Genomic DNA, 26,586 nt, shown 5'->3' with positions numbered 1-26,586 from the left:
TTGATTCCGGGACTACAGGATCATGCCCTGGGCCAAAGGCAGGCGCTAAACTGCTGAGCCATCCAGGGATCCCCTATTTTTTTTCATTAAAAATTTTATTTATTTGAGAGAAAGATAGGGAGAGAGAAAGAGAGAGAGAGAAAGAGTAGGCACATACAGGGTGGGGGATGGAGGGTCAGAGGGAAAAGGAGAGAGAATCTTAAGCAGACTCTGTGCTGAGTGTGGAACCTGATGTGGGGCTTGATTTCATGACTCCGAGATCAGGACCTGAGCCAAAACCAAGAGTTGGATGCTTAACCAGGTGTGCCACCCAGATGCCCCTAGAATTATCATTGTGTGTTTTTAATAACAGGTTTACTGAGATGTAGTTCACATATCATATGATTCACCCCCTGTTTAAAATAGACAACTATGTAAATATACTAGAAACATAATTTCTAGTTTCTCTAGTTAGCAACATAGTTTCTAGTATATTCACGTAGTTGTATAACCATCACCATAATCAATTTTAAAATATTTTCACCCAAAACATGCCCTATACATTTTATCACTCACCCCTATTCCCACTTCTCCCAGTATAGGCAATCACACATCTTCCACCGGTCTCCACAGATTTGTCTATCATGGAAATTTCATATTGATGGAATGATACAGACTTTTGTGTCTAGTTTTGTTCACTCAGCATAATGTTTTCAAGATTCATCCATGCTGTAGCCTGTGTCAATTTCATTTTTTAGGTTGCTGAGTAATAGTCCATTTACCATATACACCACATTTTGTTTATCCACTCATCTGTTGATGGACATCTGGGTTGTTTCCACTTTTTGGCTATTATGTAAACATTCATGTATCAGTGTTTGTGTGAACACATGTTTTTAATTCTTTTAAGGTCTGTACCTAGGAGTGGAATTGCTGGGTTATGTGATAATTCTTTGCTTAGCCTTTGAGGAACTGTCAGACATTTTCCCCAAAGTAGATGCATCATTTTATATTCCTACCTGCACAGTATGTGAGGACTACAATTTCTCCACACCCTTGCCAACACTTATTATTATCTGTCTTTTTAATTCTAGCTATTCCTAGTTGGGAAGTAGTTGAAGTGGTATCTTTTTTTTTTTTTTTTTTTTTTTGAAGTGGTATCTCATTGTGGTTTTGATTTGCATTTCCCTAGTGGCTAGTGCTGTGAAGTATCTTTTCATGTGCTGTTTGGCCATTTGTATATCTTCTTTGGAGATACATCTTCATATGCTTTGCCTATTTTTAAGTTGGGTTATATGTCTATTATTGTGTTTTGAGAGCTCTTTATATGTTTTATTTTTTTTATTTTTTTTTATTTTTTTTTCTTTATATGTTTTAGATACAAGTTTATCACCAGGAACAGGAGTTCTCCCATTCTGTGGCTTTGTAGGCATTATTCTTATTCTTTATAGGCTACATCTGTTTGGAAGTCCTAATCCTTTGGGCCTGTTTTAAAATGTACCTGGATTTTGGTTCTATTTAGGTATGAGGCTAACAGATCACATGATTGGCATTAAAAAATTAGTTTGTTACTTATAGTTTCCAAGAGGAGGGGGCGTGCCACACCACTCAGGACTACCCCGGGAAGCATCAGTGTCAGTCAGGAGAAAGTGTGGCAGGAGTCTTTTTTTTTTTTTTTTTTTTTTTTTTTTTGTGGTTTCTGTAGGAAGGAGCAGTATGGCAGAGTGCAGGCTTAGGATTGGCTACTTTGAATAATTTTAGAGGGCCCTGGAGGATACAGGGCTGTCCCTAGGTGTTGGTACCTGTCCCTGGGGTGATTAAGGCCTGGTGATAGAGGGTCAGTGTGATAAATTTCAGTGTAAAGGAAGGATCTGGATTGTTTGGTTTTGATATGAAGCATGCTCTTGGATGAATCATCGGCTGTCTCTAAGAACTAGTTAGTTCTGGGAGGGGCAGTGTCTCTCCAGTTAGCAAGGCCCCAGATGGCACAGCATAAAGAATACAAGAAACTAAGACAATATCATCTATACAGGGCCTCTCTCCGTCACCTATCCACGGGGAAAAGCAGCTTGTGTTAAGGGCTAGGCCCATGTTCTTCTTCCCCCTATCTCCCCAACAGGAAGATGAGCGATTACATCTCGGCCATCATTGAGCTGAGTGCCCTGGTGGTCCGGCGCCAGTATCGCCTGCATCACCATATAGACTTCATCTACTACCTCACAGCAGATGGGCGGCGTTTCCGGCAGGCCTGTGACACCGTACACCGCTTTACCACGGAGGTCATCCAGGAGCGGCGGCAGGCACTACGCCAGCAGGGGGCTGAGACCTGGCTGAAGGGCAAGCAGGGCAAGACCTTGGACTTCATTGATGTGCTGCTCCTGGCCCGGGTGAGGCTGGACCCTGAAGGGTGGAGCCCTGCCCAGGACGGCCCCTTGGTGAATGTAAAATGATCCACATCCAAAGTAACATAGATCTGGGATGCGGGCCGATGCAGCACACGTTAAGACTTACTGTATTAGTTTGCGAGGGCTACCTTAGATTGGGTGAGTTAAACCACAGAAATTAATTTTCTCGAGGTTCTGGAAGCTAGAAGTCTGAGGTCAAAGGCACTGACAGGATTGGTTCTTCTGAGGCCTCTCTCCCTAGCTTGTAGATGGCACCTTCTCATATATCTTCGCTTTGTCTTCTCTCTGTGTCTCTGTGTAAAATTCCTCTTCTAAGGGCACCAGTCATGTTGGACTAGGGCCCACCCTAGGGACCTCATTATAATTTAATTTAAGGACCTCATTATAATTTAATTAAGTCTCTAAAGGCCCTGTCTCCAAATATGGTCACATTCTGAGGCCCTGTGGGGGTTAAGACTTCACCATAAGAATTCTTGATGGTGGCGGGTATGGGGGGAGACACAGTTTTGCCCACTGTACTTACCATGATGAAATAACAGGACTTTGAAGAAATGTGACGCTTGCAGAGATTGCTTCTGTGGAATTTCTGAGAAGTGCTTGGGTTCTGGATTCAAACAGTCCTGGGTTTCAGTTCTGGCCCTGCTGCTTAGTGGATGCTTGACCTTAGTATCTGACTCTTCCCTCTGAGCCTTCCCTTCCCCATTTATGACATGGCAGTCATGAGACGTGATCTCAGATCATTGTTGGGCATCCAGCAGGCTGCATGGTGTCAGTAGCTACTCAAGAAATACAAACTCCCTTATTCTATTCATCTTTGACTCTTCCTCGCACTTTCCATCTTTCTTAGACAAGTTGCCTACCTCTATCTGCCTGGAGTCCTTACCCCTACAGCTTGGCTTGAGAGAGGGGCAGATATCTTGACTTTAGAGAAGCCCTAGGATGTGGAAGGTGGGATGAAGTGGGCTGAACATCCTCTCCCACTCACTCCAGGATGAAGATGGGAGGGAGCTGTCAGATGAGGACATCCGAGCTGAGGCGGACACCTTTATGTTTGAAGGTGAGGATGTGGGGTGAGGCTGGGGGAGGCCAGGAGGGATCCCATTGTCTGAAAATCACATCTTCTCTGTCTTTAGACAGCCTCCACTTGAGTTCCTCCTCTACCTCCAGGTCATGACACAACGTCTAGTGGGCTCTCATGGGTGCTATTCAACTTGGCCAAGTATCCAGAGTACCAGGAGAAGTGCCGAGAGGAGATCCAAGAAGTCATGAAAGGCCGGGAGCTGGAGGAGTTGGAGTGGTTGGTTTGGGGTCAGGGGGGTCATGGGAGGCAGGTTGAGTCTAGAGCTTGCTTGCCTTTATTTCTTGCTCTGATCTGCACGTATTTCTTGCTCTTACCTGTATATTACTCTTGCTACTGCTGGGTGTTGTTGAATAAGGTAGTATCCAAACAGATGTGTGGGTTCAGGTCTGTTCCACATGTGTCCTCGTTCTCCTTGAACCAGCAGCTACCCTGGGCACATTCTTCTCAAGGCAGATTCCAGAAGCACAAAGAGCCACAGTTTAAAACCTCTGCTTGCATTGTAACATTCCAATTAGCTAAAGCAAGTCACATGTCCACGTCAACCACAAATGGGGCAGGGCATACATTCCACTCACCTAAGTAGAAGGCACTGCAGAATCGCATGCAAAGTGCATGGGGTATGTAATTCAAACATGGAGGTGGGAGGAGAGTGAAGAGTCAGGAACAATAATCCAATTTACTTCAGATGTGTGCCATGTAGAGCTGATTCTGGATGACTAAAAGAAAACAGCATTTAAATAGCATCGGACAGCGAGAAAGCTCTTTTCTGTTCAGTGTGTTCACCTTTTAGATTTTGATGTCTGGGAGAGACACTCAGTGGGGTGCCATCGTATCTTCAACTCCTTGTGAATTTGCCTTTTTAATGAAGGCAGAAGATGGCTCAGGTTCTGAGGACTGGGCAGGAGATGGGTCTAGCTAGAATTTAATAACTCTTCTGTTTTCCCAGTGGTGTTTAGGTTATGGGTACTTTTATGCCAGGCGTGCCATTTGCCCTTTACCATAGCGATATAACGTTTTTTTGAAAGAGAAAGAAAATGATCCAGATCATGGACCAAGGATTCTAATTAATCCAAATTGGGACCCTGGAATACAATGAAAAAAAGTTAATAGCATAGGAGAGAATGTATGGGTTTTTAAATATTGAAATTGATTCATACAGGCTGGTAAACTACTGCTGCCCTGGGTCCCCTGACTATCCTGGCACCACTCCCAGCTATTCCCTGACTGCCACATAATTCATCAGTTAAAGGGTTAATGCTGGGTGTGCAGAAGCCTGTGGGTGCTGCTCTGATTGGTTGGGGGTCAGATATTTTGCATGCTGAGGATTAGTGATATGTGCATGGGACAAGTCTGAGACCCTAGACTGGTTTCCTGCACGTTGCTCCTGAATGCATGTGTGTGCTTGTGTGTGTGTGTGTGTGTGTGTGCCTGTTTGAGGAAGTGAGTGTTGCTGTGGTCTGGCCTGAAGTCACCCACCATTCCATGTTCTATGCTCCCCAGGGATGACCTGACCCAGCTGCCCTTCACCACCATGTGCATCAAGGAGAGCCTACGCCAGTTCCCGCCAGTGACCTTGGTTTCCCGCCGCTGCACGGAGGACATCAAGCTTCCAGATGGGCGCATCATCCCCAAAGGTGCCCGTTATGTCCTTCAAGTCACTGGGCTTCTCTGCTTCCTATGGGAGCCTGGTCATGCCTGCCCCAGGTGCACCCTCCCTGTAGATTGGGTGTCTCTCTGTGTGGCTTCTGGGATGAGGGAGGAGACCCAGTTGTGTAATGGGGAGACTGAGATGGGTGAGTCCAGGTGGAAAGACAACAGTGGGTATGGCAAGGTGGGCCCTGTGAGGGCTCAGGTAGGGGAAAGATGGTTTCATTCAGTTGCCAGATATCCCTTGGACACTAAGCCCAAGGGATGCTGGAGATCTAGAGAGGCCTTGTTCCCAGAACCAGGCCTTGAGTACCACCTAGTCTGAGGGAGACACAGCAGAGCATAGACATTCCCAGTCGTGTGGGGTCAAAGATGGGCTAAAGATGGGCTGGAACAGCCCAAAATAGAGTGATGACTTTATCTGGGGTGAAATGCAGGGAGGGCTGCTTGGAAGAGGAAATATGAGATGTGAGCCTTGGAGGTTGGAAGTGAAAGAGAGCATGTTTATGGAGCAGAGTCTCAGGGTACAGGTAGTGAAAGATTTGGAATGCTGGGTTGAGGCACTTGAACTTGATCTTCAGGACAGTAGGGAACCATGGGAGGTATTTGAGCTGAGGAGGAACAGTGTCAGGTATGTGAATAAGAAAATCCCTGTGTGGCCAGCATGACAGCTAGAAAGAAGGTTATGGGGACCTTTTATGGAGCAGCAGGGAGAGTGGACATAGCAGCAGAGTTTTTCAGAGAAGGATGGGCAAGAAAGGGTAGCAGTTGGCTCATGGGAACAGCATGGCTCCAGGAAGAGCAAGGGAGGGAGGAGGAGGTCTTCAGAGAAGGCCCTGGTTCCCCTCAGCGCCACTGGCCCTACTGACCCCACCTTCCCCACAGGAATTATCTGCCTGGTCAGCATCTATGGGACCCACCACAACCCCACAGTGTGGCCTGACTCCAAGGTGAGCCCCTGCCTCAATTCTCCCTTCCCTCAGCTTCTTCCTTCTCAGAAGGGGAGTCCTGGGGAGAGGTGAGGCCTCCCTACCCTGCTCCCCAGGGATACAGATGGCCTGGTTGAATGCAGAGCTTGAGTGCCCCTGCCCCACCTACTCACTCACTGTTGATTCATCAGGTCTACAGATATTATTGAAAGCCTACTGTGTGCCAGCCTCTATGGTGGGCACTGTCTTTGCCCTCATGGAGCTCATGGTGAAGTTCAGGGGAAGAAAATAAGCAAAAGCTATCATCGTGGATATTGATATGGGTACAAAGGAAATATAAACTGGAGTGCGGTGGGGGGCACTTTAGCTTAAATGGTGAAGAAAGGCCTTGTGGAGGAAGAGATATTTAAGCCGAGACCTGAAGAGTGTGAAGAGCCTGGAGAAGCCTGTTCCACAGGAAGTACAAAGGCCCTGTGGTTGTAATGAGCCTGGCATGCTTGAACAACGGAAAGAAGAGAGTGTGGCTGGATAGTAGCGAGGTTCTCTCTGTCCAGCTGTAGGGTGGGGGCTAAGCTGGGATGGTTGGGCCAAGCCCCCAGACTCACCCGCAGGCGAATCCTGTCTAGGTGTACAACCCCTATCGGTTTGATCCGGACAACCCACAGCAGCGCTCCCCACTGGCCTATGTGCCTTTCTCTGCAGGACCAAGGTAATTCTCTTTCCCCCAGTCCAAGCCAAGCGTAGGAGGAGCGCTGAGGCCGGCGGAAAGTCAGGGATGTGCAGATCAGGGGCAGAGACCACCTCCCACCCAGATGTGCTTTCTGCCAACCCAGCACCCAGTTCATGCTTCCAATGCACCAGGATTCCCCCAAATCAGACTCTGCGATAGTATCCCTGGGTGTTGAGCAGCTACTGTTGTGCCAGGCCCTGAGTTCTGGGCGTATGTGCTCCCAAGGACTCTATGACGCCACTGCCCCCATTTTACAGATGAGGGAACTGAGGCTCAGAGCGGGAGGTCCTTTACGCGGGGACTCCCCGCTTCCAGGCCTGAGCCCCGCCCCCGTCCCCCTTCCTCTAGGAACTGCATCGGACAGAGCTTTGCCATGGCCGAGATGCGCGTGGCCGTGGCGCTGACGCTGCTGCGTTTCCGCCTGAGTGTGGACCGAACGCGCAAGGTGCGGCGGAAGCCCGAGCTCATCCTGCGCACGGAGAGCGGCATCTGGCTCAACGTGGAGCCGCTGCCTCCGCGGGCCTGAGCGCCGGCGCCGCCCACAGAGGCCCAGGCCCCGCCCCCGAGGGCCCAGGCCCCGCCCCCAAGGTCCTGAGGGCAGAAACCACGCCCCTCGAAGTTCAGGTTCGGCTCCTCTGGGGAGAAGCCCGGTGGTACCGGCAAGGCTCCGCCTCCCGGCGACCCGGTCCCGCCCCTTGAGGTCCAGGTCCAGTCCCCTGAGCGCCCTTCCCGCTCTCCTGCTGGAGGGGGATTCCAGGACTTGAGACCCGACCCCTAAGGCCTCTGGGATTCAGGATCGTTCCCCTCTGTGGGTCCCGGCTGGCTTCCAAGATGAAGACTTGGGAGCTGAAGCCCGAAGTTAGAGCCTTGAACCCGGGCAGGGCATCACCTTCCTGAGGCTCCCAGCTGCTGTGGGTGAACTCCTCTGGCACCAGGCTGCAGCCCAGGGCTCGGATGTATGCTTCTGTTGTTGTTTTGTAAACCTAGACCCTCCTTCACAACCCTCTGCCCTTTTCCCTGGCTGTGAGGCCCTTTGCTGAGTGTTCTGATTTTTGTAGAACAAAACCAAGGGATGCAGACGTCCCCCCAGCGTCCACCCCCTAGCCCCGCCAGATGCTTCCCTTGGAGCCCAGCAAGGAAACGAAGGTCCCCGGGGAAGTTGGGAGGCATGTGAGGGAAGCTATGGGCCAGGAGGCTGGGAAGCCGTTCGCCCTCAGACATAAACTCAAGCTTTTTGGGACACTTTGTGCATACATTTATCTCGTCAGCAGACCACGTATTAATTGTTTGTTGGCACTGGGCCAGGGCCGCGGCCGGGGCTCAAATCCTGCCCTCAGGAGAACAGGGGACAGATGTTGAACAAATATTTCATATGTATTTTTATTTATAATCATGACAAGCGCCCCAAAAGAGAGGCCCTTGGTGCTCTGCAAACACAACAGGGGGTGGCTCAGGGAGAGCTTCTGGGATGCTGAAGTGAGGGTACAAGCTGAGTGGTGACAAGGGAGAGGAGAGCATGTCAGGCAGGAGGAACTGCATCTGCCAATGTCCCCAGGGGAAGGAGAGCATGGAGTTCTTGAGGAACATCACCCTGGGGTGACTGGTTCTGGAAAAGGGGGCAGAATGGAGGAAAGTTGGTCAGGGGCCAACTGCCAGAAAGTAGAGGCCACATCTCACTTCAGGGCATTACACTCAGGGCAATAGGGAGCTGCAGAGGGCATGGGAGCAGGGGGCATGGTCAAATGTGGGCTGGCAGGGAGGTGGCTTGGAAGTGGGGGCGCACTGGGGACTGGAAATCTGGGGAAGAGAGAGACTGAGGTCCCAGGCGGGACTATCAAGCCACAGGGGCTGAGGTGAGGGAGGAGGTAAGCTTGATTCCCACGTCTTTGGCTGGGGGAACTGAAGACAGCATGGTCCCCGACATAATGATACAGGAGATGGGGCGGTGGCAGTGTCTACAATAATTGTATTAATTCATCAAATATTTATTGAGCATCTGCTGTGAGCCAGGCCGTATTTGAGGCCTTATATAATTGACATTTGTTGCCGGGGTGGGGGAGTGTTAACAGATGATGGATAATAAATAAGCAAATAAATAAGTAAATTCACATGGGGTCTTGGAGGATTTTGACTTTTATTGTGACAGAAATGGGGAGCCATGGGAGGGTTCTGGGCAGAGGGACAGATTTGTCCTTTGGTCCTTATAGTATTCTTTTGGCTGCTAAGTGGGAAAGCAAGGGTCGCACCAGGGAGGCCAGATGGGGTGACTGCATTGGCCCATGTGAGAGAAGTGATAAGTGCTATGAAAAAACTGAGCTGGGTAACTGTGTGTGGGGGGATGTTCTGTAATGCTGGTGGGGGGAGCAACTGCTAGATGGTCAGTGAAGTCCTTACCGAGAAGGGGTCATTTCAACAAAGACTTCACGTAGGAGAGGGCAGGAGCCATGTGGATATTTAGGGGAAGAGTATTTGAGGTAGAGGGATACGGTGCAAAGGCCCTAAAGTAGGGAACAAGCTTGGGGTGTTGAGGGGGCATTGAAGAGACCAGTGTGGCTGGAGGAGGAGCATGGAAGGAGATAAGGGCGGGGAGGGGATGGGAGCTGGTCCCACAGAACCTTGGAGTCCACTGATTTTTATTGTGACAGACATAGGGAGCCATGGAGGATTCTGGATAGAGGAGCGACAAGATTTGTCATACAGTCTTTGTTTGCTATGTTGAATAGAGACTCTCCCTAGGATGAGACTAGGGAGATCAGATGGGGTGACCAGATTTGTCCAGGTGAGAGATGACAGTGGCTCCAAGGAAACTGGGGGCTGTAAAGACAAGTGTTTGGATTCTGATGACTGATCGCTTTATGAGGGTAGCGCTGGCAGGTTTGCTGGTACTTTGTGGATTTGGGAGAAAAGGGGGACCCCAAGTTTGGGTGTTGAGCACCTGCAAAGAGAAGTGACACCTTAAGATGGAGGATGCTTAAGAGAGTGAGGGCTTTTTTTTGGGGGGGGGGAGGCGATGAGATCAGCACTGTCAGTGTGGGCCAGAGGGCGTTGGCGATGTCAGGTGGGCAGTTGGATAGGCAGCTCTTGACTTCCGGAGAGAGTTCTGGCCTCGTGATACACATTTGGGACACTCAGCACTTAGAGGATTGCTTAAAAAGCCCCAAGGCTGGTGCGATCCCCTCTCCCCCACCCGCCCCGCGTGTGTGTGTGCGTGTGCGTGTGTGCGTGCACCTGTGTGCCACCCTGTGTGCCTTCCAGATGGAGGGGTTTAAGGACCAATCCCGGAGGTCTCCAAAGTTGATATAACCATAATGAGATTGAGACTTGGCCGAGTGCTTCCCTGGGGCCCTTCCCGAATATTCGCCCGGCATTCTCGCAGGTACTGTTACCATGAGATGGGCACTGCCATCCTCTCGTTGGACGGAGGTGGAAGCGAAGTTCCCTAGAGTGAGAGGATTCACCCCATGTCCTCCTAGCGTGGTGTCAGCGGGGTGGCTCACCTCTCAGGCATCTGGTGCCTCGCTTTGCCTATCGGGGGCATCGGCAGGTGTGTGTGTGTGGGTGCTCATGTGGGTGGGGGGTGGAGAGAAGTCAAGGCCTGGACGGAGGCGCGATGCTGGAGGCCGCAGCGGTGTGGGTCCCGTGACGTCTCGGAGTGGCCTGTGCTGGGATCGTCGGCCGGAATCCCCCATCCGAGGTTACTCTTCCTCCAGCAAATAATAAACCCTGGTCTTGGGAGGCGACAGATGTGGGTTCAAACCCCAGCTCTGCCCCTTTCTAGCGGTGGCCTTGCGCACGTGAGTAGCCCTTTCTGCACCTCGGTTCTCCTTCGCCAGGTGGATTTTTCATCATGCTTCTCATGCATGTTGACCTTCCGCTACGGCGGGTGATGGGGAGCGAGTGAGGGAAGGAGGAGGGGAGGCATGAGGCTCGTGGATCCCCGGCACCTGCTGCTTCCGCGTGTCCGATTCTCCCAACGCTCAGGCCTGGGCCGGTCCGGGTGGCTGTGGGTCTCCTTCCTCTCCTGAGTGTGTCGGGGGCTCCCTCTGCTGGACGGTTCGGAGACAACAAGGTCCGGGCGCCTGGTCTCCACTAGACCAGTGTGTATGTGTGTGTGTGTGCGCGCGCGCGCGTGTGCGTGTGACTGTATGGGCATGTGCACGTGTGTGGATGTGCGCACGTGAGTGACTATGTGTGCATGTGAGTGAGTGTACGCGTGCAAGCGTGGAGTGTGGGTGAGTATATGTGTGCATGAGACAGTGTGCATGCCTGTGTGCTTTAGTGAGGGTACATGTATCAGTGAGTGAGAGTGTGTGTGAGACTGCGTGTGGGTGTACTGGGAAGAGAGGAGAGAGAACCCCACTCACTGAACAACTGTGAGTGTCCACATCAGGTCACTGTCCAAACTCCACCCCTTTGCAGTAGGCAGGACATTCTGGAGAAACGATGCCCTTGGCAGTGGCCCTGAGTAATGACTGGCAGGTGCCTATTCTCCTGTCGTCTCCCCAGAGAGACTGAGCTCCAGGTGCCCCAAGTGGGAACTTCCTTGCTAAGGACCAAGGGAATAAAGAGTGTGTATTCACGACCAAGTCCCTCCTATGTGCACCAGAGACACCCAAGGCTCCTGGCTGATGCTCGTGTCCTTGTTCTGTTATAAAATAAGAGAAATAAGGGCAAACACATACATGGTACTGACTGTGATCCAGGGAGGGTTGTTATAAATACTTTCCTCGACATGGCTCATTCTCGCAGCTGGCAATTTGCTGCTGGCGATTAGCTGGGGTCCTTAGTTCCTCTCAAGGTGGGTCTCTCCATGGGGTTGCCTGGGCTTCCTCTTAACATAGAAGCTGAATCCAAAAGGGTGTGTTCCAAGGGGACTAGAAGGAAGTCGCAAGTCTTCCTACAATCTAGACTTTCGAGTCCCCAGAGTCACTGAGGATAGCCTGTGGTTCAAGAAGAAGGGAATTATACTTTGCCTCTGTATCAGTCAGGGTTCTCCAGAGAAACAGAACTAATAAGCATCAAGCTCTCTCTATCACCTATTCATTATCTATCATCTATCAATCCATTCATCCATCCATCTATCCATCTACAACTATCATCTATCTATATACTGTGTATTTATCTTAAGATTTATATGTGAGGGGATCCCTGGGTGGCACAGTGGTTTAGCGCCTGCCTTTGGCCCAGGGTGCAATCCTGGAGACCCGGGATCGAATCCCACATCAGGCTCCCGGTGCATGGACCCTGCTTCTCCCTCTGCCTATGTCTCTGCCTCTCTCTCTCTCTCTGTGGCTATCATAAATAAATAAAAAATTTAAAAAAGTATTCAAAAAAAAGATTTATATGTGATATATATAAATCTATATACATTTATATATAAATTATATATTTAATATATAAATATTATATATACATTTTATATTATAAAAGGTTATATCTTAAGATTTGTATATTTATATATAAATTTATGTGTTACATTATTAAATTTATTTATATATAAATTTATATGAGACTATATATAAATATTTATATATAGATTATATATAAATTTATATCTTAAGATTTATATATTCTATTATAAATAAATGTTATATATACATTTCTATCTTAAGATTTATGTATATATTTAAGACTAAAAAATACACTTGTTTATGTATATATGAAGATTTATCTTAAGGCGTTGGCTCATGTGACTGGGGGTGTTGGCAAGTCTGAAATCTGTAGGCCAGCAGGCCACCAGGTTGAAAACTCAAGCAGGAGTTGATGTTGTGGTTTCAGGGCAGAATTTCTTCTCTGCGAAACCTCAATTTCTGCTCTGAAGACCTTTCAGCGGGCTGCATGAGGCCCATTTACACTGACATCCTGTGATTTACTCCTTTACTTACAGTCAGCTGATTGTAGGTGTTAACTCCATGTCCAAAACACCTTCACAGCAACACCTAATAAGTGTTTAAGTAAACAGTGGGTACTGTAGCCTAGTCCAGCTGCCTCAAACCGACTAATCATCACACCCTCTCGAGGGGAGGGCTCGCAAAGAGTTTGGCGCCATCTGTAATCTACCACTTGGGGAGGAGAGGGGCCAAATGGCTTCTTTTTATGACACTACACTTCCCGAAGGTCCTGTCTCCAGGTCTCCCTCCTGTGGCTTGGGGTGGTGGTGGTGGTCAGGCTGGTTCCAGTGAGCAATCATCACTCAATAATCAGAGAGGGAGAGAGAGAAGGAAGAGGAGCAGGAGAAGGACAGGGGAAGGAGGAATAGGAGGCAGAGGGGAAGGAGAGGGGCAGGAGGGGGAAGAGGGTTAAGGGAGGAGAAGGAAGGGGAGGGGCAGAAGGGGAGGAGGAAGGGGAGGGAAAGAGGGAGCAGGAGGGAGGGAAGGAGGGGGCAGGAGGGGGTGAGCAGGGGGGAGAGGGAAGGAGGGGAAGGAGAGGAGTAGGAAGGGGAGGAGCAGAAGGGGGAGGAGGAGGGGGAGGAGGGAGGCTATCAACGAGTACAGTGCCTTCAGACAATCCCCTGTGGTTGTTCCTAGCTGCTGCGTGCCCTCTGAACTAGTTTTCCTCTAGGCTTTCTACTTCCTCAACCGGTTCCTTTGGTCTTCTGCCAGCTGGTCCTGCCGCAACACAGCTTCAGGAGCCTGTCTGTTTCGACTTCTTGATTATGTGGAGTGAACCCTCAGTGCTACCTTCTTGGCTGAATGTCTGGTCATATTTTCCCAACTATCGCAGGTCTCCAGCAGGGCTGCTTCCTGCTACCCCCACTGCCCTGACTGCAGGGGCCCCGCCAGCCCTGATTGTCTCAGCAAGTTTGAGGACAGAAGCAAGAATGAACATGTGTAGGACAAACATGCGCGCCCCACCCAGTGCTAGGTATTTAGAGTCCTGGCACACTTCAGGGGCGGCCCTTATTGGTGACCCACTCCTTCCTATCATGCAGGTTTCTGCTCAAAGGTCACCTCTACAGGGCAGCCCTCCCTGAATATTGCCCTGTTTGAATATTCCCCCTTGGTCACTCGCTGGCATGTCTCACTCAGTTAATTTCCTTCATTACTACCACCATCGGACTTGGTCTTATTTTCCACTGGCTTCTTCCATCAGACATGAGCACCACTATTCAGAGACCTCATCTGTCTTGTTTGTCCCAGGTCCTGGGTCCTAGCACCATGCCTGGTACAGAGTAGGTGCTCCAGTGCAGTTTGTTATTGAAGAATGAACTACTTGGGAGGTACAAGTCTCCCCCTCCATCCCCCTCCATTTTATCAAGAAGGGCATGAAGGTCAGAGAGGGCAAGCGACTTGACCAAGGTCACACAGCCAGCTTTGAGCAGGGCTGGGATATGAACTCTGTTGTGCTGAACCCAGAACTTGTTCCTTCCTAAAGGCCAAGGAAAGGGAAAGAGGGACTCCAGCCACCAGGCAGCCTAGATGCTTGCTCTAGAGAGACCCCAGGCTGACTCGTGGGAGGTGTGTCTCCATGGTGACACAAAAGAAAAACTGCTCATCTGTTTTGTGTACCAACTATGTAAACCCCCGCCCCCCAAATCCTATTTGTTTTTTAGTGATAAAAGTTATAGCACCTCAGTGAGGGAGAGAGAAAGAATTTGAGACAAGTAGCAAGTTATAAGGATAAAGACTCCAATTCTACTTTCTCTAATTTTACTATGAGGTGTGGATTATTCTGGATTCTTTTTCAGTGCATGTGCAAACATGTGCACCCCCCCATATGCACAATGTTTTATATGTAAATGGGACCATTTTTCACATATCACTTAGAGTTGTACTTTCTCCTGTCCTCTCTGTGTCTGATAGAACGCTTGCAGTCCTCTGAGAGGTTTTATCAAGCCCATTTTACAGATATGAAGACTGATGCTCAGACGGGCCATACTTGGGGCCGATGACCCACAGAGTGTCTGTCACCTCTGGTCTGACACATGCTTGTCCGCTGCCCGGCTCTGGGTGGGGGTAGAAGGATCCCTGGAGAAGGATAAGGCTCTGCTTCTTTGTGTGTGGCTGCCCTCCCTCCAACATTGGCTGGGCGACATTGCATAAGCCAGGTTTGTGTGATTTGGCAGCTGAGACATTCCTTGTTGGATGAGAAATGGACATTCCAGCCTCCTCTGACTCAGAGCAGAAAGTCCCCACTTGAGGCTTTCTGCCTCCCTCAATGGGCCTCTTATTTCCTTTCTGCCTCTTGTCACCTAATCCAGGAAATGAGGACGATGGATGGATTCTGTCCCTGCATGGCCACAGACGTCTGTTGGGGTTTGAGTTCTTGGATATGGTGAAGCAATCTTCAGGACCTGCTTCTAGATTGAATATTGGACTAAATTTTGCCACCTTGGCTGGTTACTTGAAGGACCATTAGGCTGTAATCAGAGTGTGGGTGTCAGTGGAATAAGGACACACTTGCTTATGCCCATGGCTGGGCCTATTATTCCATGACTGTGGGGCCCTTTCAGCAACACGATCCACTCCTTCATTCAGGACCCGCTCAAAGGTCACCTCCTCCTGGAAACCCTCACATCATAATCACTGTCCAATACATTCTTGATAATTTATTCAATTGATCATTGACTGTCCCCACTAGATATGAACTCCTTGACAGCAAGGACAGTGCCTGCCATGCTCATTGCTGCATCCAAGCATCTAGAATAATGCCCAGCACAGGGTAAGGTGTTCAATAAATACACAGCCCTGGCAAGGACACATTTTTCTCCTCATTTGACAAGTAAAAAAACTGAGGGACAGACAGAGTAAGTTCCCTAGGGTACATCGCAGAGCCAGACTCAGGTCTCTCTTTTTTTTTCTTTTTTAAAAAAGATTTTATTTATTCATTTGAGAGGGAGAGCACGGGCAGAGGGAGAGGGAGAAGCAGACTCCCCACTGAGCATGGAGGCTGATGCAGGACTCGATCCCAGGACTCCAAGATCATGACTTGAGCCAAACGTAGAAGCTTAACAGAGTGAGCCACCCAGTCACCTGACCCAGGTCTCTTAGAGCAGCTTTGATGTGCACACAAATCTCTGGAGATCTGGTGAAAACATGATTTCTGATTCAGTTGGTGTATCCATGAGCTATCACTACAACAGACAGCCCCCAAAACTTAGTGGCTTAAAGCAATGACCACGCAGTGACTGCATGTGGACTGGGCTCAGACAGATGGTTCTGCTCCATGAGACATCAGTCCGGGGCTGTGCTCATCTGGAGGCTCAACTGGGCTTGAATGTCCAAATGGCTCCTTCATGTGGCGGGTGGTTGATACTCATGGTTTGCTGGGAAGTCAGCTGGGGCTGGTGATCAGAGATGCCCAAGAGTGAGGCCCTTTCATGGGGCCCGGGCTTCCTCACAGCGTGGCAGCTGGAGATGCATCCCGAGAGCAAATGTCAGTGTGGGTTGCTGTCCCTCTGTTGCCCATAACTGGCACGGCACAACCTCTACCACACACTATTGGTTACGTAGTCCCAGGCCAGTCCAGATTCAAGGAGAAGGGAAATAAATTCCTCCCCTTATTGGGGACAATGGCAAAAAAAAAAAAAAAAAAAGAAATTATAGCCACTGCCTTTGTGGGTCTGACTTAGAGCCTCAGATTCTGCATTTCTAAGATGCTGCTGGTAATGCCAACGCCGATGGTCTGAGGACCACAAATTAAGTGGTCAGTTCTTTTTTTTTTTTTTTTTGTAAATTTATTTTTTATTGGTGTTCAATTTGCCAACATATAGAATAACACCCAGTGCTCATCCCATCAAGTGTCCCCCTCAGTGCCCATCACCCAGTCACCGCCACCCCCTGACCACCTCGCCTTCGTTTCCACCCACCCCTAGTTCGTTTCCCAGAGTTAGGAGTCTCTCATGTTCTGTTTCTCTTTGTGATATTTCTGAGTGGTCAGTTCTTAGAGCTCCTGGCTACAAAAGTCCCTTTCTTCCCTGAATAGTTAATGAGCACCCACTATGTGCCAGGATTCACCTTCACCTGTGCCATCACGTTGAATTGCTTCGCTGTGTGGCTCAAGGGAGTTAGGGTACCTCCCGGACCTTTCTTTCCTCCTTTCTTCCTGCTCCTCCTCAGACCTATCTGGTGCTGGCCCTTCTCTGGATGGACCATCAGTGACTGGATCCACCCCAGCCGAGGAGGAACATCTAGGACAATGTACCTCAACTTGCTGAGGGCTTCAAGCAGCCACCTGCTTGAAGGATCACAGGATCGGCAGGGCCAGAAGGAATGTGTGGGTTGGGGGAGAGGAAATGCCTTTCCTTAGCATCTTGTCATCCCAGGAGAAATGTTTGTTCCAGTTCTCTTGCTCAGTAGGCCCTGAAACTCACCTTCACCTTGGAGCCTGACGTGGGGAGACCTTGTTAAGGGCTGAGACCACCTCACAGGGAGATTTGGGACAGGATCTGGACAAGATGTGCCCCGTCTCAGGCCCTCATCTGACACCCATCTCCCAGATGGCAGTACTGAGCCCACAGGCGGCTGGCACAGCTCACAGTCCCAGGCAGGAGGAGCAGAACTCCACCCAGGGTCTCCCAGCTCTGCTTCCTCTATCTGAGCCCCACCCTCTCCGGGATCCTGCGGCCCCCACATCCTCACCACCCCCCAGGTGCCCTCTTCAGACTGGGCCCCTTATCCCTGGATCTAATGCCGGTAATCCCCAGGCCTGGCTGGTTTCTTTGTTTCTGCAGTCCTATCTCAACCAGGTCCCTGGGCTGCTTGGAGGCAGGGCTTGAACTCCCGCCAAGGTGTGCAGTCCAGAGGCCAGAGGCTTCCTGATTCTGTGCTGGAAAATGGTGAAACCACCCTCCTGACTCACACGTGGAAAGGAGCCTCAGAGATGTACTGGGACAAGGCTTGGCCCAACCCTGTGCCCATGGCCCCTGAACTCTCAAGTTCAAGCTTTTACCTGCCACACTGGCCTTGAAAGGGCAGGGGTGGCTGTTAACATGGGCCACCCCCCCCCCCCCCCCCCCCCCGCCAGCCATTTTTGCCCATCCTCCAACTCACCCCCCACCCCATGTGGGAGGCACAGAGCCTGAGGAACCAGCGCCCAGGCCATGTGACCCTGGACTGGTTTCTCTGTGTAGCCTGCTGGCTCTGTCCTCAGGTCTTGGGCGGTTGCCAGGTGGGGAGGTGGCAGAGGGGCATGCCACCATTGGCTGACCCAGCCAAGCCCAGCCTCCCCCAGTTCAGAGGGCAGGGGCCAGGGACAAAGACCCACCAGGAGGAGGGGTGTGGAGCTTGTGTGGCCTAAATCCCTCCGGACAGAAGGTGACAGGCTGGGGCTGGCAGGGTTGAGAGTGTTCTGGTCTGGGGGGTGGGGAGGAGACACTGCTGCAGGCAAAAGCTTCCAGGAATCCAGCTGGCTGGGGGAGGATGATTTCCTTGTAACTGGATCTCGAGGCAACCTCCCACTGATTGAGTGTGAGTGTTTTTTCATAAGTCTCTCTCTCCTTCTCCCTCCTCCACCCCAATCTCTCCCACTGCTTCTGCCTCTGGAAGTCCCTGGGTTCCCCGCTCCTCTCTGAGCCTCTGTTTGCCCACTTCCCAGCGCTCACCATCCCTGCCCCTCCCTGTCCCTCCCATCCGGGGCCCTCTCCCTCTGAAGTGAGCAGTTCACCGAGCTCACCTTTCTGCCCCAGTCCTGGTCCTCAGGGGTTCACCCTCCAGTCCCTCTGTCCCAGGATGTTGCAGGTGAGCCTGTCCTGGCTGGGACTGGGGCAGCTTGCAGCCTCCCCATGGGTGCTCCTGCTGCTGGCTGGCGCCACCTGGCTCCTGGCCCGGGTCCTGACCTGGAGCTACAGCTTCTATGACAACTGCTGCCGCCTCCGGTGTTTCCCACAGCCTCCGAAGCGCAACTGGTTTTGGGGTCACCTGGGCCTGGTGAGTGTGGGTGGGAGGACAGGTTTGGGGTGTCAGGGGATGGACTTCCTGCGGGTTCAGGAATGGCGCTCAGGGGTTGGGCTGGGGTCTGGGACAGCGGTGAAGGGCTGCACTGAGCCGGGTCTCCTGGTGCCCCCACAGTCTCCTCAGGGCCATGGTCCAGGATCTGCTCCCTGCCTGGCCCATCTTAGTTGGCCTCAGGCCAGCAGGTGCTCCTGTCTGGGCTTCGGTTTCCCTGCAGGAATCAACTATGACTTCTCCCCTTTCCTCCCTGCAACTGGGCCAGAGGAGAGGTGTAGACTGTCGAGCCTTTTCTTCTTTTTCCTCCTTTTGAAATCTTGCCTCCCACCCCCACGGTGTATATCAATGGGCCCCACCGCCCAGCTTGGATAAAAGTTGACCACTTCCCCTTTGAGAAGGAATCACTCTGGTCTCGACCTTAACGGCCAAACTTATTTTACTTATTGCCCCCATCTGGCCAATCTTCACCTGCTCCAGCCTGGTTCCCACCCCCTGTTGGGCTTCCACGAGATGACCATGACCTCATGACCTCCCAGAAGCAATCTGACCTTGTGAACCACTGCATCAGGTCTGAACCTCCTTGTTCTCTGGGTTTTAGTGTTCCAGCACACCGCCCTCCACTGGGCTCCACTGGGCTCCTCCTTCACCCAACCTTTCCATGTGGGAAGACCTGAGGGTCCCAACCCACCCTCCATCTTCTCTGGCTCCAAAGGCCATCACCTTACCCTGGGTCTAACTACCAAGTGGGTCAGGGGCTCCTTCCACAAGTGAATTAAAAATTCAGGTCTCTCCAACCCCAGCCTCCCCTCGTTGAGTGAGGTCTCCTAAGCACCTCATTCTATCAAGTCAGAATTTGAACTCAGGCTCCCTCTTCAATCCTGTCCCACGCTCCATCTTGTCCATCCTTCCTTTGCCCACTTCTCATGCTTTGGGGCCCCTGGCCTCCCTCTTTTCTCTCCTGCAGTCTGGTCCTTCAGCACAGCCAGACATGCTGCCTCTATAGCCTCTCCCCAATCTATCCCTTCTCTGCATCCTCCTGTCACTTCTCCTGCCATATCCACTAGCATCTTTCTTTGGGAAGCTTTCTCTCCAACTCCCTGGGCTCTTCCTGGCCACTCTTGTCCCTCTTTAGTCTTGAAGAGATTTTTCTGAAGTTTAGCTTTTAACACCACTATTTGGCTGAAAATCATTCTATCGGATTGCTCATCATTCTGAACATAGACTTAGTGTTGCCAGGCCCTGTGCATATCCTAGACACTCCAAGCTTCTCCTTTCTCTCCTCTATGAACCAAACCATTCCTATCTCAGGACATTTACTTGTACTGCTCCTTTGCCAAGAAGGGCTTCCCTTCCTGCAGCCACTGGGTTGATCCCTCTTTTTCATTCTATTTTCAGTGCAAGTGTAATTTCTCCAAGCCTCCCTTCACTTCCCCCCCATCAGACCTTGACCTCTGACTCTGTCCTGTTCAAGCTTAAACAGTAAATTGTCCAATTATTTGTGTGTTATCCCTCTCTCCCACTAGATAACAGCACTGGGGGACAGACCTGATATCTATAATGCCTAGATCAGGAGCTGATATACAGTTGACACTTAATAAATAAATGTTTGATTATGTCATGGTGGAGGCCATGTCCTAGGCTCGAGTGAACTTACCATCACCTCCCTTGGTCATCCAATGCCAACGTGATGGGTGTCCAACTCCTCCTCTCCCCTCCAGCAGACCAGCTCATTACAGGACAGAATGTCCCAAGCTCATCCTGAAGGTTACCTAAAATTCTAGGTCTTGGAAATTTCTCACCAAGCCCTGGGGGTAGCAGGAATGTTATAAAGTTACAGCAGTTCCTATGCCCTCTCTAAGGCTTGGCCATGGAAACCGGTCTGGGTCACTCTTTTCTCCTCTAGTTCTTCTTGCTGTGTGACCTCAGCTGAGTCACTCTCCCTTTCTGGTCCAATCTCATCAAGTGCCTCAGGGTCCTTGGGGATGGGGGAGGGGATGGGGAAGGCAGTCACAAAGGTGAAAGTGACTTCTGTTCACCTTTCTGGCGCACCTGAGAGTATTTGTCAGGCCAGGATGGGGCACCCCAAGGGACTGGAGAGGATGCCTCACCAGGCTAACCCCCCCTTCTCCTTTTAGGGGATGTGACCTTGGTAATCTTCATTTGTAAAGGGCATGTCTTTTTTTCTTTTAAAAGACTTTATTAATTTATTCATGTGAGAGAGAGAGAGAGAGAGAGAGAGAGAGAGAGGCAGACACAGGCAGAGGGAGAACTAGGCTCCACGCAGGGAGCCCGACATAGGACTCGATCCCAGGACTCCAGAATCATGCCCTGGGCAGAAGGCAGGCGCCAAACTGCTGAGCCACCCAGGGATCCCCATATAAAGGGCATGTCTGATGGAAGAGTCTGTAAGTGCAGGGGAGATATATAGAGTTGGAGATGGAGATGGAGATGGAGATAGAGTTAGAGATAGAGATGATAGAGATAGAGATAGAGGTAGAGATAGAGGGATCCCTGGGTGGCTCAGCAGTTTAGCGCCTGCCTTCAGCCCAGGGTGTGATCCTCTGGGATCAAGTCCCATGTGTGACCCGGGATCAAGTCCCATGTCGGGCTCCCTGCATGGAGCCTGCTTCTCCTTCTGCCTGTGTCTCTGCCTCTCTCTCTCTCTCTCTGTGTCTCTCATGAATAAATAAATAAATAATCTTAAAAAAAAAGAGAGAGAGATAGATAGACAGACAGGATTCACTATGTACAGCCTGGTAGGCAGTAGGGGCTCATAGGTGGGAGCTGCCCTCCTGTCTGATGACCAGAGTTCACACCTGTCCCCTGAGGTTTACCAGGGCTGGAAGGGCTGCAGATGCATCACCATGTGAGGAACTGGGGACTGTGTGGACTGGCCAGTACCTGACAGGATGCGGGGATGAGCCCAGTACAAGTCCTGAGGCCACTTGGCTGCCCACAAACCTCCCCCATGGGGACCTCTCTAAGGTTGGAAGGAGAAAAACCCCACTTCTCAAGCCAAGGTGAGCCTCTCTGTGGGGAGAGAGCATGTCTTCTCCCTGTGTCCTGGGATGCATCCTTGGGACGTGGAGAGCCTCCAGGACCCTCCTGTCCCCAGAGGGAAGGAACAGTAGGAAGCAGAGATTCCCTCCATCCAGGGAGAATCTGGACACTCTGTCCATTGTAGAGGCTGCTGGGGGCCTTGCTGTGGCTCCTTCTGCGGAGGTGACACCCCCTGTCTTACTTGTAGCCCTCCCCGCCCCCCACCACGGAGCAGGACTTGAGGGTGGCTACCTACACCCAGGGACTTATGTTCTGCCTGGGGTCTTACCGCTTTTTTGCCATCCTGACATTGCCTGGTCTGTCACCATGCCACATGTCCTCACCTGGAAAACATGATTGCGAGCCCTGGAGCAGCCAGCATCTGTGGGCTGCAAGCCCCTCCTTACCAAGCTTCTGGGAAGTCCCTGTGGATCCCAAGGCCCTTGCTGCTGCCAGGTGCCATTGGCCATTTCTTCCTTTCTGGACACTGTTTTAGGATGCTTGGAGAGACTCAGCCCCAGGCTCTGTCCTGGAGGAACTCCAATCTTGGGCATGTAGAGCTAGAGACACCCCCAATTCTGGGTGGTCAGAGTGGGTCTCGGGGAGAGACGGGTGGTGGGGGAACCCAAGGGAAAGCAAGGCCTCTGCTCTTTGGGCAGGCTAGAAGAGTTCTTGGAGGAGGAGTTGTTGGAAGTGGGTCTGGAATGATGGGTAGGATTTTTTTTTTTAAAGAAAAAAAGATAAAGTATATGCTGTGGAGAGGAATAGCCCTGTACTTAAATACCCGAAATACCCTGTACTTAAAGGCCTGAAGGGGACATAGTGAGCACCTGGTTTTTGAGCAGGAAGGAATTCAGTGCAGTGAGAGTGATGCCAGTGAGAGGCAGGGAAAAGGTGGTGAGGACAGCAGAGCCAGGGGGGCTGCAGGACCACGTAAAGGCAGGGAGTTTATTCTGAGGTCTCTGGAGAGCCATAGAGGACATGGAGGTGAGGAAGCACAGACTCAGGGAATGGAAGAGATGGAAAGAAAAATAGGGGTAAATAAAGAGAGAGATGCAGAGAAAAAGGGAGAGAGACAGAGGACATACAGAGTGTAAAAGAAACATACACATATACAGATGCAAACACATATCATCTATCATCTGTCCATCCATCTTTCATCTCTCCCCATCCGTCCATCCATCCATCCATCCATCCATCCATCCATCCATCTTCCATCCATCCATCCACCCATCCATCATCTGTCCATTCATCCATCTTCCATTCATCCATTATCTATCTATCTATCTATCTATCTATCTATCTATCTATCATCTATCTATCTCTCTATCTCAATCAACTATCAATATATCTATCAATTAGCTATCTATCAACTACCTAAAGAGACAGATGAAGAGAGTGAGGGGACATGGAGAGACTCATAGATAGATAGGCACACAAAAAGACAAATAGACCAACAGAAGGAAGCTGACTTAGTGAGATGTAGAGGTATAGACTAATAATGCAAGCAGAAGGGGGTGAGGGGTTGCAGTGGGCAGTTGTAAGCTTCTGGGGTCTCCTGCCTGACCTGGCCTCATTCCCCTCCCCCGCCCCTGCCATCCCCAGGTGAAGAGCAATGAGGAAGGCTTGAGGATGATAGAGGATCTGGGCCACTACTTCCGTGATGTTCATCTCTGGTGGATAGGGCCTTTCTACCCTGTACTGCGGCTCGTCCATCCTAAGTTTGTTGCCCCCTTGCTCCAGGCCCCAGGTATCTCTCCCAGAAGCCCCCAACCTAGCCACTCCCCTGTTCCTCCTTCCAGTCCTTTCCATTTCTGGACAACACTCCTTGCCTTACCATTAACCTGCTAGGTGACTCTGGGCAGGTCGCTGGCTTTCTCTAGTTGCCAGTCCCTTTCAGTTTTGAGTGGTAGAAATTCAACACTGTTGGTCTAAGTAAAGAAGTGAATCTATTGACTGAAAAGCTGAGGGCTTTTGTCTTCAGGCATGGTTGGATCCAGGTTTTGAAACAGTGCTATTGGAACTCTGTCTTCATCTTGTAGTTCTGTGTTCCTCTGTGAGAGCTCCACTGTCATGCTTAAGTTCAGCCCCCATGGAAATGTGAGCTCATTCTCTGAGGACCCAGAAAAAGTTGCAGGATTCCTTTAAATTGGCCTGGCCTCGATCACAGGGACCAATTATTTATCTAGTCGCTGAGAATTGACTGCTGACGCTTACGGTCATATGTTTAGCTCTGGAACAGAGGATAGGGTGACATGGTCATCCTCCTAACTACTTGGATTTGAGAGTAGAAGAAGGATGAAATGCTAGTTCCAGAAGGAGATGGATCCTGGACAGGCAGATAGCACAGGTGTCCATCCATCAGCATCCCTGCTAGTGGGCATTTCCTGGATGAAGAAACCAAGACTAAAGGAGGCATACTAACTTCTGAAGGCTACATAGTATCCTGAAGCTTCTCTCTTGCTTCTCTGTGTTCTTGGATGCTCTAGCTGCCTCTGCTGGGAGGGACTCTAAGCTGGAGGGGATTTTGGGGGTGAAGATGACCAGAGTATTGTGGGAGAAGATCTACCAAACCTCAGGCTGCTTAACTGTGTCTGGTTGGGGCTGGTCTAGAGGCCAAGGGAGCAGTGGCGGCTCTCCTTGTGGTGGGAAAAGCACAGCATCTGAGGATGTCAGTAGACTTTGATCTCCTTAAGGACACAGGAACCCCTTACCTAGGCACTTAATGATGAGTATGACGTGGAAGGGGATACTGAGGAAGGCTAGGTCACACCTGGGCCATGTCTGGGACATTAATGAGACCTTTAAGTCCTGTCCAGGACCATTTGTGGGACACACTGAGGTCATGTCAGGTTGTCTTTGGGCCCACGTCAGAGCATGTTTTGTCATGTAAATATATATTATGCATGATGTTTCATGCCAGGACATGTTCATACATGCTGGGGCCATGTCAGAAGTCCAAAGAGATGTCAGGGGGTTCTGGGACAGATTTAGTGTCCTAGGTCCCTGTAAAGGCATTTTGTGGAGTGCCAATTTGTGCTTGGGAGTTTCAAACATGTTGGACCAGGTAGGAGCCATGTCAAGCCATGTTGGGGTGTGTTGTGCCATGTTAGTGTGTATCTAAGTACATAGGGGTGTGTCTGTGGGCTCTACCTTTGTTCCACTCTGTGCTGCAGCCTCGTCTGGTGTCCCCTCACCTCCCCACTCCTCTCTGTTTTCTCTGCCCTTGTTTCCATTCCTGCTGTGCTGGGCTTGGAGGGGGTATGCAGACCCCTGTTGGGATCCTCCACCTCCCAACTAAAAGCCCCTTCCCACCTCTGCTCCATGGCACCTGATGGTCTATCTCTTGTGTCAGCCACCATCGTACCCAAGGACATGTTTTTCTACAACTTCCTGAAGCCCTGGCTGGGTAAGTAACGTTGGGTGAAGGGGGTTGGGGACAACTATGGGGTCTCAGTAGAAGACACTGCTCTTGCCCACTCCTTGTGGCTGTCTCTACTAGGGGATGGGCTCCTGCTGAGTGCTGGTGACAAGTGGAGCCACCACCGCCGCTTGCTGACACCTGCCTTCCACTTTGAAATCCTGAAATCTTATGTGAAGATTTTCAACAGAAGTGCAGACATCATGCATGTGAGTTCCTTAAACCCAGGGTCCCAGCTGGAGCCTTGGGAAAAGGGGAGCAGCCTCAGACACATATGATCTGGAGTCCTGGCTTTGCTGAATGGCTTTAGGGCCATTCCTTTTCCTCCCCAAGCTTCCCAAGTAAAATGGGGGCAATAAGCCCTTCTTAAAGAGTGGTCAAGATGTTGTAATGGAATCATGATCCTGGCATATAGTAGGTGCTCATAAGGTTTTAGTTTGTAGTCTGCCTCACTGAAACTCTGTAAAATTTAAGATGAAGATTATATAGTAGCTCTTTCTGCATAGCTCTTCACCTTAAAACTCACTGGGTTGAAAGAATTAGTGTTTGTTATTGCTCACAAGATGATGAGTCAATAGAATAGTTCTTATGTTGGCTGGAATCACTCACATGTCTGTGGTCATGGGTGGGCTTGGAAGACAATTCTGCTTATCCAGGCTCAGCTCTGCTGCACGTTTGGGGTGCTGGTTGAGGATGGCCTTGGAGGAATTACTGGACTCCTGCATTTGTCCAGTAGGCTAGCCTGGGCTTGATCACACGATGGAGGCTGGGCTCCAAGAGAACGAAGAGAAACATGCAATACCTCTTGAAGCCTAATTTCAAACCAGGCAACTATGACTTCCACCTTCTTCTGTTGACCAAAACAAGTCCCACATCCAGCTAGATTCAAGAGCTGGACAAAGAGGTTCTACCTCCTAATAGAAGACCTGCAAAACCTCGTTGCAAAGGGTGAAGGTATAGAGGGAGATGAAGAAGTGGGGACATTTTTCAACAATCACCTACCACTATAATAATGATGAAGATGAGGATGAGAGCTAACAGTTATTCAGCACTTTCTGTATACCAGAAATGATGCACCAGTTCTATTGCATATGTTGTCTAATTTAATTTTCACAACCATATGAGGTAGAGGTGACTATTATTGCCCCTGATGGTTTCATGTGATGAAATTGAGGCTCAGAGAGTTTAGAGAACTTGCCATGTTCACACAGCTAGCAGATGAGCTAATAAGTGGAGCTGGGATTCCAACCTGGTTTGTCACACCAAAGCAAGTAATCTTAACTGTTACTATATCTTTGACAGGTAGAACCCAATGAGCTTTGACAGGAGGAAAGCAATGAATTGACCAAGGGCACACAGAGTGTAGGAGGTAGAGCCAGGATTTGAATTCAGGTCTTCTGACTCCCAGCCATGTTTTTTTTTTTTTCCCTTAGGGGTTCTTAATAGTAACAGTTTACACTCCCACCC

General features: G+C 50.3%; 2 protein-coding genes across 10 annotated transcripts in view; both read left to right on the top strand.

Annotated features, from left to right (window-relative positions):
• CYP4F22 (cytochrome P450 family 4 subfamily F member 22) overlaps positions 1–8,879 on the top strand; it is a 68,591-nt gene extending 59,712 nt beyond the window's left edge. For both annotated transcript variants that reach the window (XM_077859587.1, XM_077859585.1), the window contains exons 7-13: positions 2,099–2,366; positions 3,375–3,441; positions 3,552–3,681; positions 4,966–5,099; positions 5,998–6,062; positions 6,668–6,750; positions 7,120–8,879. In XM_077859587.1, the coding sequence (XP_077715713.1) occupies positions 2,099–2,366; positions 3,375–3,441; positions 3,552–3,681; positions 4,966–5,099; positions 5,998–6,062; positions 6,668–6,750; positions 7,120–7,297 (925 nt within the window). In that variant the 3' untranslated portion in view covers positions 7,298–8,879. The remainder of the gene's footprint in view (positions 1–2,098; positions 2,367–3,374; positions 3,442–3,551; positions 3,682–4,965; positions 5,100–5,997; positions 6,063–6,667; positions 6,751–7,119) is intronic.
• Positions 8,880–18,039: 9,160 nt separating this feature from the next.
• The window catches only part of LOC144290390 (cytochrome P450 4F6-like), a 54,732-nt gene continuing 46,185 nt past the window's right edge, over positions 18,040–26,586 (top strand). For 2 of the 8 annotated variants that reach the window (XR_013358078.1, XM_077859577.1), the window contains exons 1-5: positions 18,040–18,179; positions 18,440–18,638; positions 23,304–23,448; positions 25,054–25,107; positions 25,201–25,328. Coding sequence is in view for 7 of the 8 variants with exons in the window: in XM_077859577.1 (XP_077715703.1) it covers positions 18,441–18,638; positions 23,304–23,448; positions 25,054–25,107; positions 25,201–25,328 (525 nt within the window). In the remaining variant the exon portion in view is untranslated. The other 6 variants (XM_077859580.1, XM_077859579.1, XM_077859581.1 and 3 more) reach the window with 6 other exon arrangements.

Source organism: Canis aureus, chromosome 19, assembly GCF_053574225.1.
Source record: "Canis aureus isolate CA01 chromosome 19, VMU_Caureus_v.1.0, whole genome shotgun sequence".
NCBI classification, from domain to species: Eukaryota; Metazoa; Chordata; class Mammalia; order Carnivora; family Canidae; genus Canis; species Canis aureus.
The sequence above is the reverse complement of the archived record's forward strand: the minus strand, read 5'-3'. Positions and strand labels throughout refer to the sequence as shown.